The sequence below is a fragment of the Equus quagga genome, chromosome 5 (assembly GCF_021613505.1).
Source record: "Equus quagga isolate Etosha38 chromosome 5, UCLA_HA_Equagga_1.0, whole genome shotgun sequence".
NCBI classification, from domain to species: domain Eukaryota; kingdom Metazoa; phylum Chordata; class Mammalia; order Perissodactyla; family Equidae; genus Equus; species Equus quagga.
Window position 1 is genome coordinate 29,460,858 of NC_060271.1, and position 12,845 is coordinate 29,473,702.

Here is a 12,845-nt window from a genome sequence, read left to right on the forward strand (position 1 = left end):
CCCCTTTCTGAAAACTTAAAGCATTTGTGTTGTTTATCCCAGAAAAGACTAGATTGGGAGGAAATGCAATTGAATGCAAGTATTTTATTTCGCAACAGGGAAAAGTTTGGGCCAAGGCAGGTCTTCCTAACGGTGACAAAGGAGGTAAAAGAGTCTGTGACATCCCTGTCCCTGGGAAGTTTAAAACGCCATTGGCCAGCAAATGTCCCCAGTGTGGCCTGGTCTAGGAGTAGGAGACAGAGAAACCACCCCCAGTTGCCCCTTTCGTGACTAGGGACTCTGGTTAGTCATGAGTGTTCTGGGCCAGCTGCACAGCACCGATTAATTAGCCAAAGAGAGTCACTCTCTGATCTGCCATAAGCTTTTTATGTTCTGCCACCCCTGCCACCAACTACAGCTTTAATTAAATCTGGGGCTTAATTACCACAGTGCAGCGCTGCCATCACTCTCCAGATGACTTTATCTCGGCTCCTGGATGGATGGTGGTGGCGACAGTGTGTCAGGAGGAGAGTTGAGCCTAAAGTAGTCTGAAGCCCAGACTCTGGATGCTGGTGATTTGAGGGTATGTGGGGTGGTTGCGTGGAGGGATCAGCTGTAGGGCTCAGTGCCTGTCCTCAAAGAGCTCACAGTTTATTGGAGAGCTAAGACCTCCCACCTAGGAGATGGGACAAGGTGGTGTAAGCCCCCAAATGAGAAGTGCACACAAATATCCCAGCAACTGAGTGTGCTGAGGCCCCTTGGCACTGGAAGGATCAGGGAAGCTGCATGGAGAGGGAGGGCCTAGAGGAATTTTAAAGGAAGAACAGGGTTAGACAGGCCACCAGGCAGGGCAGAGTACTGAGTGGAGGGAAGCCCATGAGTAAAAGTGTGGTGGTAACAGTGAGAACCTGTTACATCGGGAGATGGGTGAGGAGGTAAATGTAGCTGGGGGCAGGGCAGAAGAGAGGCGATCCCTACTGCAGCACAGCATGAGCAACGCTTCTGAGAAAGTAGGTGGGGGGCCAGGTTGGTGAGGACCTTGAAGGCCAAGCTAAGTTGGGACCTCATTCAGTAGGTAGCAGGAAGCCGCTGAAAGTTTTGAAGCTGCCTGAATGATCCAAATTTGTTATGGAAGTTTACAAGAGTTTGAGGATGCGGCCCTGCCTCCCTCCTCAGGTGTCTCTCTATTCCATCCCTTGCACACTGTGCTCCAGCCAGAGTGCAAGACATTCTCCACGCTCCCTGTACTCCTGGCTAAGCCCTAGTCCTTCAGTTCTCAGTTTTAACACCTCTCTGCGATGCTTTGCTGACACCATCCCATTTCCCCCATTAAAACATATATCGCTGGGTTGTAATTATTCATTTGGAGGATTCATAGCGGAATCCTCCGCTAGATTGTGAATTCTTTTGAAGCTAGGGACAGTATATTGTTACCAGTGTGTCCTCAAGAACCAGCATAGGGCCAGTAAAGCGAGGATGCGTGGAGAGGCTGGTCCGGGTTTAGGCAGGATCAGTGATCTCTCAGGCTCCTCCCTGTTCTCAGCCAGTGAGTCTCTGGAGGACAATGGAAAATCACGTGTCAACAGGTACAGGTTGGTAGGCAATGTGCCCTTATTTTGAATTATCAGTCTCATATTCTCACAGCAAGCAAAGTAATGGTGGCGGAGGGAACACAAATCAAGCTCCAACCGCCTCCCCACCTTTCTAAGACTAAAGCCAGGCTGTGGCTATTTCTAGGCACGCCTGGGAGTTATTTGAGGGATGGTGAGGCGGAAGGTTACCAACCGGGACTACAAGAAGTAACCCTCCGCGGGAGCCTTGTAATCGTGGGAGCGGCTCCTCGACCACCAGAGGGAGGACTGGCACCGCAGCCTGGGACTTGCGCGGTTTCCCCCAACGACGAGAGGCTGCATAGAACTCTGGGAACTGTAGTCCTAGGGTCGTAATGCGCAATCTTACGCGGTGCACGTCGGGAGTTATAGTTCCGGACAGAGAGGCGGGAAATACTTTCAAGCGCCAGTCCTGAGTTCTGGAAACTACAACTACCGAACGGCCACGGACTCCGGGACAATTTCTCGTTTCCGTCGAGTTGTCCGTCTGGGCTACTTCTGAGAGGTCAACTTGACTGGGTAAGTTTGGTTGGAGAACGTTCCGCTTCTGAACTGAGGTGTCTGCAGACTTTCTCATATTCCAGCCCGGTTTGGGGGCTCCTCGTTTCAGTCCCAGGAACTCCACATTAATCTTTCATTTTTTCTGTTTCCTATTCAGACACCTCCAATATCCACCCGCACCCTGAACCCTCCCACTATCATCTCGTGCCCTCGTTCCCGGCGCCCCTGGAATCCCACGCTGAGCACTCGTTTCAGGACCCGGCCCCCACAGCAGCACCCTGAGCCCACAGAATCACCTCTCTGATACCTGGGCGTCGTTATGCTCCACACCTTCTATACGCTTCACTCTTACCTTCACTTTCCTGTTTTTCATGCTAGTAAAGAAGAATCGCCATTTCTTCTTCTCAATCTGGGGAGGAGCCCAGGACTCGAAATCAGCAGACCTGGGCTTCAGTCCAGCTCTGCAGCTCTCTGGCTGTGTGATCTTGGACGAATCATACAACCTCTCTGGGACTCGCTCTCTTCATCTACAAAATGGAGATGACAGTTACTCTGTCAGTCTTAGGGTGAGGATGTGTTGTGGAGCCCATAAGCTAATATGTGTGACTGTGCTTTATAAACTGTAAAGCCTCCATGAGCGAGAGAGATTACTGTTATTATAATTATTAATGCTCTGGCACTCTCTTACTTTGCCTCCTTTTCTAGCTCTGTGTCTTGTTGCTCAGGCCTGCCCCTTGGGCGCTTGGTGTTTCCATTCTCTCAGAGTAGGATATTTCCTCATGTTCTCCAGAGACCAAAGGTCAGACTAATGAGCTTCAAGTCTCCGGAGAGCTTTGTCTGAAAGGAAGCCCCAGAGAAGTGCTTATCTTGGACTCTGTCCTGAAATAGCCAGTGATGAAAAGTCCACACAGCTGGCTGAGGGGCGGTCCCTGCTGCCTGGAAACAGGGCCCCAGCAGGAGATGGACAGCTGCAGTGTAAGCCTTATCCGTTCCCTCTCGGCTCTTTTGGGCCTGTTGAGTAGACTCCGGTTTTGGTAGGGGTGTCTCAGACCCGAAAAGGCTGGGAGGAAAGAACCATTTTGCCAAAGTGTTTATCCAGAAAAAATGAGAGAGACCTTGGCTGGGTATGATGAAAGAGGGACATAGCATTGTGAATTAATTCCAGACATTTTATGAGCACTTAGAATGTATCAGGCCCTAGGCAATATCAATTTTCTTATTTAAGTTTCACTTACGAAGCGTCCCCATTTTACATAGAAGGAACTTAGGCTCACAGAGGTGCTGTACTTAGTTATGCAGTAGTCTCCCCTTATCTGCGTTTTCACTTTCCCCGGTTTTGGCTACCCACAGTCATCTGCAGTCCAAAAGTATTAAATGGAAAATTCCAGAAATAAACAGTTCATAAGTTTTAAATTGCACGCTGTTCTGAGTAGTGTGATGAAGTATCTCACCGTCCTGCTCTGTCCAACCTGGAACGCGAATCATCCCTTTGTCCAGCGGATCCACACTCTGTGCGGCGCCCTTTAGTCACTTAGCCATCTGGGTTACCAGACTCACTGTTGGGATGTGGCAGTGCTGGTGTTCAAGTAACGCTTACTTTATTTAATAATGGTCCCAGAGTGCAAGAGTAGTGATGCTGGCAATTCGGATATGCCAAAGAGAAGCCATAAAGTGCTTCCTTTAAGTGAAAAGGTGAAAGTTCTTGACTTAAGGAAAGAAGAAGATTGTATGGTAAGGTTGCTGAGATCTACAGTAACTTTGATTACAGTATATTCTTATCACTGTTCTATTTCTTTTTCTTCTTTTCCCCAAAGCCCCCCGCCCAGTGCATAGTTGTGTGGTCTAGTTGTAGGTCCTTCTAGTTGTGGCATGCGGGATGCCACCTCAGCATGGTGTGATGAACCATTCTAGGTCCCCACCCAGGATCCGAACCGGCGAAACCCGGGACCGCCCAAGTGGAGCACGTGAACTTAACCACTTGGCCACAGGGCCGGCCCCATATTAACTGTTCTGTTTTATTATTATTTATTGTTGTTAATCTCTTGCTGTGTCTAACTGATAAATTAAACTTTACCATAGGTATGTATGTATATGAAAAAACAGTATTTATAAATAGAGTTCGGTACTATATGGTTTCAGGCATCCACTGGGGGTCTTGGAACATATCCCCTGTGGATAAGGGGAGACTGCTGTAATAAAAATTAGAACTACCATCCATGGTTATAGTGCCTTTTATATATCAGGTGCTTTACATACATTATTTCATTTAATCCTCATCAACAATTTCATGAGTGATTATTATTATTTCTCTCATGTGGATAAATTATGAGAGGCACAGAATTTAAGGAACTTGTTCAAGATCCCTCAGCCAATTAAGTGTCAGAGGTGGAATTCAGACTGTGACCATAGTCTTTCTTTTCCCACTATATCATAGAGTCTTATTTTTAGATCAAAAAGACAGAGATTGAAGAATTGAGAGAGTTTGAGTCAAAGCCAAATAAAGGAGCATTTATTGGTCCCTTCTGTGTAGGGAAAGCATGAGGATAGATGGTTTGGCCTACAAAGAAATATAAAACAGTCTTTACCTCTGTAGTATATCTGAAGAGATAAGGCATAAGTGTGTAAAAAATTAAACAGCATTCACTGAATGAGTTGGTTATTGAGACCAGTTCTATGCAGGGCACTACATTAAGCCTAGTGACTGGCGGGAACCTGCTTCAGGTGGCCACGGGGATTAAACCAATGAAATCATAGTCATTATTTCCTTAATGTGAGAGTGGTGGACTGGAACACCGTGTACACTCAGTAAATATTTCTTGCTTGCACATATATACGTACCAATCCAAGAGCTGTCCTAAGGCAGCCTATGATTGGTTACCAGGTGAGGGATGCAGGCAGTGCTTAGAGTTGAGAGGAGCGAAGGTTGGATGGACTTGGCAAAGCCTCACAGAGGACCGGAGCTTTGCCTGGGCCTCAATGAATGGGGCGGGTTTGGATGGGTGGAGAGGCTTTTGGATAGGTACCACCAGGAGCTGTTAAGATAAGATGAAAAAAAGAAGGTAGAGACACCTGGGCTTATTGCCTTGGAAAATTCCATGGCGTTTATTAGAAATGACTCTGGATGCTTTGTGTGGATGTTTCTTAGGCAAAATTTGCATGCCAGATTGGCTTTTCCCATCTCCCCTTTCTACTTGGGCATCAGTCGATGCAAGCCCAGGGAATCCAGATTCATTTTCATGTTAGCCTCACTCTGGCCAATTCTCTTCTTTAGTTTTTATTTATTTCCAAACTTAATTTAGTTGGTCACCTTCCCAGAAACTTTGCAGGACTACCAGAGAGTTCTACTCCCCTTCTGTTTGGCTGTTTTCAGGTCCACTCATCCTAATGCTTATCCCAAGCACTGTTCTCTCTGCGACGTAAGACCAAACTCTCTTCCCATAAGCAGCTGCTATCGTTCTGGTCACCCGGTTCTGAAACCTGACTCATCTTTGCCTCTTCCCTCTCTCTGGACTCTCCAAATCCACTCCGTTGCCAAATGTTATTGTTTCTACTTTTCACTCAATCAACAAATATTCCCTGGATACTACACTAGGTGCTTTAAGTGGGTGATTTCATTTTATCTCCATAGCAACCCTGTGAGGATGGATAGGATTCTCATCGTACAGATGGGGAATTAGGCTTAGAGAGATCAGATAACGTGCCCAAGGTGAGAAAGCCCGGCAGCAAAGGAGCTGGGGCTCAAACTTGGGTCTTTCGGGCTTCATATCTCTCATATCTTTGACCTCATTTCCAGAGTTGATTCCAACTCCTTAGCTGAGCACTTGAGGAAGAGCTTCCCTCCAAATCTGGTCATGACTTCCTTCTCCCACCTTTGTCCGTTGCTGACTACTTGCTGTTTGTCACATGTGCCTTCTTACCTCTGTGCCTTTGCTCACGCACTTTCTTCTGCTTGAAAGTCAACTTTCCCCAGCTTCCCCTGCCTCCACTCTCAAGCTAACGGAACTCTCTTTCTTCTCAGTGCCCCTGTGGTATTTTATCTGACCCTCTTTGATGGCAGTTAGAACTTGCTGCTGCTTCACTGTCATGTGGGTGACATGTGCCTTGTGCCCCCGCCGTAGGTCTTCCGTGTGTATGCCCTCAACAGCAAGGGGAAAAGGTCAGGGTCTGGGGCCAAGCAACACATGTTCAACTTCACTCTGGCTAAACTGTCTTCTGACTGTATCAGGAACTTAGCTTCTTTTTTAAAAGAACTGGTTTATTTTAAAATTTGCTTCGGAGAAACAAAATGAAGAAGTCTGTAGTAGAAAGAAAATCATTTATTATCTTCCACAGTTAAAGAGAATGATATTAGGATTATTGGTTGTTTGGGGTTTTCCATTGGAAGTTGGCAATTGGGAAATCTATGTGTAATAATAGTTCTGCTGGTGACCTTGAGCAGCTCACGTAACCTCTTAGGACCTTGATTTCTTCCTCTGTAAAGCACATGTGTGTGCTGGGTAGAGGGTCAGCCTGGGGAGATGATTCCGGGGAGGATTAACAGAAATGATCTCTAAGGTCTTTTCTTGCCCAGACATGCTTTAACGTGAATTCTCTGATCCATCCCAGAGCGTCTTAAAGAAAGCATAAAATGTAATGATTAAAAATATAGGCCCAGGACTCTGTGTGTCAGCTTAGATGCTTTGAGTTCCAGCAATAGACATCTAAACTCGGTTGATTTAAACAAAAAAGGGGATTTATTGACTCACGTAACTAGAAAGTCTAGGAGTTTCTAGATTTCAGGTTTCAGATGTAGTCTAATCCAGAGATTCTTAATGTCTTCACAAATATGACTCAAAATTCCTCTGTAATTCTTTCAGCTCTGCCATCCTCCGTGGCTGCAACAGTTCAAGTGGCTGCAGCAGTTCAAGGCTTCATATCTGCACATCACTCTAGTTCAAAACCAGAAAGAACGTTTCCACCCTCAACCATCAAACCAGAGTCCTGGGCTTTACTCTGATTGGACCAACTTATGTCAATGTGCCAACTCTTCATCCACATACTGACCAGGAGATACCGAGGGCTGACTGGCTCAGGTCAATTAAGGTCCATCTCTAGAGGTTAGGGAGTGGTCAGCCCCATCCAAACCACAAGGCACTGTGTGGGAGGGCAGGATAGAATGGGTATGGAGAAGTTTGACCACATTCTCCACTGTTACAGCCACATTGCCCGTGATCAGATTCTGCCTCTGCTAGCTGTATGTTTTTGGGTAAATTACCTAACTTTGTCAAGCGTCAGTTTCCTCATCTATTAGATGAGACAGCAATACATATCGCAGAGGATTGATGTAAGGCTTCAGTTAAATAATATATGTAAAGCGCTTAGTATAGTTCCTGGCAGGAGTACGTGTGATGATGATGGTGCTGGTGGTGATGAGATTGAAGAGAGAGCGCAATGTTATTAGCCCCAATTTAGGAAGCTGCCAAGTTACAGGAAGGTTATCGAGTCAGGCGTGTGCACACCTGCCGTGTTGAAGGCTTCTGTTTGATCTCCTGCCACCATCATACTCTTCCCTATCTCTGCCCTTTTTTGCTCTTATATTTTGTCCTTTCTAGAAATGCTTTCCTTTTTCTCCCCTGCCTCTCAGTCTTCCTATTTCAAGGCCCAGCACAAGTGCCACCTTCATAGTCCATAGGTCAGGTCAGTGATTTTGTATGTACATAACTGAGTCTCCCCATGAACAGGATCAGTAAGGGTTAGGAGCTCAGCTCTGCGGTAGACAGACCTGGCTTTGCCTCCTGTAGGCAGTGTGACTTAGGGAAGTTACCTAGCCTCTCTGTGCCTTAGCTTCCTCTCCTGTAAAACAAGGTCTTAAAAGTACCTTCCTCAGAGAGTTGTTGAGAGAATGAAATGATGTAACGTATGTAACAAGCTTAATTCAGTGCTGACTCTGAGTAAATAAGAGATCTTAGTAGTTACTGTCATTCGCAGCCTCCTGAGGACAAGGTCTGTGCTGTATTCTCTGCAGCAGTTACAGCCGTGCTGGCCACTAGTAGGTGCTGAGAAAACACTTGGTAGTGGGTTTTGAGGAGCTTTTGGAAGCTCTCTCTGCTCTTCACAACCATCTCCTCACCACCACCCCCAACAACAAAAATAGCAGCCCCTAGGACCTTGGCAAAGTCACCATAGCAAAGAAAATCACGTGGAAGATTGAGTCACGGGCATTGAAGTTGGGGTGATAAGGAGGGTGGACGGGTAGCAGATAACATGTATAAGCAACAGGAAACCAGCAAGTGGCTATTCTGTGTTCCACCCTCCAGGCATCAAGTTCAGCACTGCCCAAGTCGTTGCTCCTTTTAACTGGTAATGAGATGGGGGTCGGCCAGTCCATGGGCTTTCCATCTGTCGCAGGACCCCACCTCGTAGGCTGCGGGGATGTAATGGAGGGTCAGGGTCTCCAGGTAAGTGTCTCCAGCTCCATCTCTGCATTTCTCTGCTGCTTCTGCTTGCACAGTGACTTATCGATAGCCACCTGATGGCGCAATTCTGGGTGGGGGGAAACTGAGTTAGAGCTGGTCTAGATTTGGTTATACAGCCCCCGGGTCTGTCCTCGCTGACCTTTTTCTTCCTCTTTCAAATTAGAAACATCTCAATAGAAATGAAGTGTTCTTTTTCAGCCAGGAGGAAAGCGGGGTTCTAGCTTCAAAGGAAGCTCTCAGATCCTCTCACCTGTCTTGAGAGCAGATGCTTGTACTGGAAAGGTTTTTGATCTCATCCTAACCTGAGTGTATGAGAGGAAGAGCAGTGGACCGTGTGTCATTGGCCTTTGACTCCCTGACCTGGGTAGGAAGGCAGTCTCCTTTTTCTCCTTTCCTGCCTCCGCCTGTTTTCCCCTCCTGCTTTGGTTCTGGACTTTCCCTCTGGACTTTCATAGGTCCTTCTCTGCTAGCCCTTTGACTGCCCCACTCCTGTGTGAGAGGCACATGCTTCCTGGTAACCTCACACCTACTCCCATGTGAAATGAATGTCCTGCTGTTCCCAAGGGCCAGCCTGGAGGTCTAGCCTGGGTGACGCACCAGTGCCACCCCATTCAGCATGAGAGGCTCCTCCAGGGCTGGGCTCAGGGCCAGATTTAAATCTTTCAATGTACTAAGCACTGAAAATATTTTACTGTCCCCCAGCTGTAATTCAAATTACAGTCAGCTATTTGAAATAGCATAAGCCTTCCATGTAGGCTAAAAATAAAATTGCTTCTTTCTGGATTTTCTGAATGCAAAATTCAGGTATATGCACGGAAGCTTGTTTCCCGTTTTGGTGCCCTGCTTTGCTGGTGCCCCAAACACCTGCTGAGTATGTCTGCTGGGAAATCTAGCCGTGCTTGGGCTCCTTGCTCTGAGCAGCTGCTTTCTTCTTTCCTACAGGGGAGCTTCTTCCGACTCTTCTACCCCTGCCAAGAGGCAGAGGTGCCCACGGAGCAGCCCCTGTGGATTCCCCGCTATGAATACTGCACTGGCCTGGCCGATTACCTGCAGTTCAATAAGCGCTGGGGAGGATTGCTGTTCAACCTGGCTGTGGGTAAGGGCTGGCCTCACCCCCAGGTGCTTTCCCAGCTTCTTGGTTATGTTCCTAGGAGGTCCCCAGGTAGACACAGTACCTTATAGCTTTCATTGTGCAGCTCTTCTGCGTGAGGCATCCATCAGCCAGTGTGGTGTGGGGAGTTGGGAGAGAATGACATACATAAGAGCTTTGGTTACAGAGTTAGACTGTCCTGGATTCAAATGTAGATTTTATCATTTACTAACTGTGGGGCTTGGGCAAGTTAACTTGTCTGAGTATCTGCCTTTGCAGGATTGTCATGTGGGATGTATTAAAGTCTCTAGTGCAGTGCTTGGGACATGGAATGTGTTTCAGAAATGGTGGCTAGTACGCATTTGTTCAGCATGTGTTAATTCCACTCTGTGCCAGCTATAGTGTAGATTAAAGAAAACTACCAAGGAGCATACTGTCTCCTGCAATCAGTTCCCCCTCCAGCTCTCCCTTCTTCTGGGTAGGATCACACTGAATCATCCCCTTCCCCCAAAGGAATTCTTCCCATTGCCTTGGCGTTTCAGGGATTCACCCCACAGTTCTTCAGTACTTCCCCTCTGGATTTATCTTCCTATTGTGTTCACACTCCCTAGGGAAGAAAGGGGGAAAGAATAGGTGATTGATTGCCTTGGGCTGCTCAGGGGAAAAGGGGTTCTCTGAGAGAAGAGACCCAGTGGGATTATAGCTCTGGGGCAGCCAGAGATTCTATAGCCCATGTCTCTGCTAGGATCTTGTCGCCTGCCTGTTAGCTGGAATGGCCCCTTAAAGACCAAGGACTCTGGATACCCCTTGATCATCTTCTCCCATGGCCTGGGAGCCTTCAGGTAAGAGCTTCTCTCCCCCAGACCTTGTCATATTCCTTGTCTGGTGATGGCTACTGGGTCTCAACTTATTCTCGAAGGATAGAGAGACAGACCTTTCCATCTGCCAGCTGTCTTATCTACCACTTGCTTCATTCCAGAGCTCTGGGTCCGTCTTCTCTCGAAGGCCTCTCCCAAGCCCCTTCACCTGGTGGAGCCTTTCAGCAGGCTTCACACCCTTTGCTCACATGTTCCAGCATTTATGTAAATATACATTTGTAGCCCAGAAGTACAAGAAGGAGCTTGAGCTTTATAGTCAGAGAGTCATTAATCCAGCGTATATTGAGGGACAGTCTGCTGTGGTGCTGGCGCAGCAGTGAATGAGTTAGACTACCCGCCCCCTGCGCTCGGGGAGCTCGCCGCCTCCCCTGTGCACCGCGGCCACACCGCCTGTGCTCGGGGTGGGCTGGGACAGTGGTAGAACTCGCTGAGCCTAGCTTTCATCATCTGTCGAATGGGGATGCCGCTCCTACATGGTGGTTGTGAGGATTCATTTAGTCTGGCACCTACTAGGTGTACAAGCATGCCAGGTCTCCCGTCCATTTCTCTACACAGAGGAGTGTGGGTGGTGAGCTGTAAGATTCTTCTACCAGACTTCAGGAAATGCTGGCCTGTGCTATAAGTCACATCCATTCAGGATCCTTCCCATGAATTCTGATTTCTACACCTTGGTGTGTGAGATAGCTTAATAACCGTGGTACGTATGTTCCTAAGCTTGTGAATGTTTTCTCTATATGTTCATTCATCAACGTGTAAGTCTAGTTTATGTCCCAGAGTGTGACATATCTGAATGCATCTGTTTTTGCCTCCCCACCCCCCAAATCATGGTCCACACTGTAGCCAGGGAGATCTATTTTAAACCCAAATGTCATCTTGTCGTTCCAGCACCTAGAACAGTGCTCGGCATGTAGTACGTGTGCAGTAAATGTTTCTTGAATGAATGTCACTTCCCAACTTAAATCTTTTTTTTTTTTTAAGATTTTATTTTTCCTTTTTCTCCCAAAGCCCCCCAGTACATAGTTGTGTATTTTCAGTTGTGGGTCCTTCTAGCTGCAACATATGGGTTGCCACCCCAGCATAGTCTGACAAGCAGTGCCGTGTCCACAGCCAAGACCCAAACCGGCAAAACCCCCAGCTGCAGAAGCAGAGCGCACAGACCCAACCACTTGGCCATGGGGCCGGCCCCTTAAATCTTTTTAATAGCCCTTTGAACTTAATTCAGCTCTTGTCATGGTCTTACCTGGATGCAGGTCCAAGATAAAGTTCCCAGCCTCGTGTCTTGCTACTTGCCCCACTCAAGCTCTCCAGACAAACTGACCTTCTTTCACTTCCAGAAAGGCACTGTCGTTTTCTGCCTCAGGGTTGTCATCTCTGCTGTGCTTTGTGGCTGTTCCCTTTGCCCAGAATATTTGTTGTTCTGCTCCTCTCTTCCTCTTTTCCCTCTCTGTCTTTTGTCTGGCTAATTCCAGATTCCCTTCAGGGTCTTAGTTTGGATGTCACTTCCTTAGGACACCCATCCTGACCTGTGTGTTATGTCAGGTTTTCCATGAATGTGCTTTCATAAGACAGTGTGTATTTCTCAGTACTTAACATCATTGTAACGAATTATTTGTGTGATTATTCTTTAATATCTGTCTTTCTGACTAAAGTCTAAGCTCCCTGAAGGCGGAGACCGTGTTTGTCTTCTGTCTCTCCCAGTGCCTAGGACAGTACCTGGAAAGTGGTAGTTTCCCAATAAATGTTTATTGAGTGAATACAAGGGCTTTGTTTTGCTCGGTTCTCACTCATTCAGCAAATGTCTGTTGAGCACCTGCTCTGTGCCAGCCCCTTAGCATGAGAAGAAAGTGGGACGTACAGAGATAAACAAATCAAGGAATTTGCATCCACTAGAGGAGCCGGAATATGGACTCATATAACTATAGCCCATGGCAGGAAGTGGAGGGTAAATGTGGGCATGGGGCGAGAGAGCCAAGCAGGTGGTTTTCAGTGTTGCTTTCTTATTCAGTATATTTAGTATCTGCTATGTACCAGGGCCTGTGTTGGGTATAGGATAGAGTCCCTGCCTTCAGGAAGATTGTAGTCTACTGGGGAAAAGAAGCTAAGAAACATCCTAAGCTCACATATTTTATATAAAGCGCAGGTGAGCACATGACTTTGGAGACTGGTCTTTTTTGGTCTAAGAATCCGTGTTGAGACTTCACAGCTCAATAGACCTGGGTGAGCCAGTTATAAATACTCTTCATTAACCGGAGTGAAATTCCAGGAACAAGGGTGGGGGGAGAGGGACATGGTTTCCTCTTGTTGCGTCTGTGGTTGATTTGGGATCTGAAAT

At 47.1% G+C, this 12,845-nt stretch overlaps 1 protein-coding gene across 7 annotated transcripts in view; it reads left to right on the top strand.

Annotated features, from left to right (window-relative positions):
* PAFAH2 (platelet activating factor acetylhydrolase 2) overlaps positions 1–12,845 on the top strand; it is a 50,834-nt gene that overhangs the window by 11,080 nt on the left and 26,909 nt on the right. For 4 of the 7 annotated variants that reach the window (XR_006888552.1, XR_006888551.1, XR_006888550.1 and 1 more), the window contains exons 1-5: positions 1,850–2,108; positions 6,947–7,162; positions 8,387–8,527; positions 9,488–9,641; positions 10,381–10,477. Coding sequence is in view for 4 of the 7 variants with exons in the window: in XM_046660539.1 (XP_046516495.1) it covers positions 8,438–8,527; positions 9,488–9,641; positions 10,381–10,477 (341 nt within the window). In the remaining 3 variants the exon portion in view is untranslated. Of the gene's footprint in view, positions 1–1,849; positions 2,109–6,946; positions 7,187–8,386; positions 8,528–9,487; positions 9,642–10,380; positions 10,478–12,845 lie in introns of those variants that run through there. The other 3 variants (XM_046660541.1, XM_046660540.1, XM_046660542.1) reach the window with 3 other exon arrangements.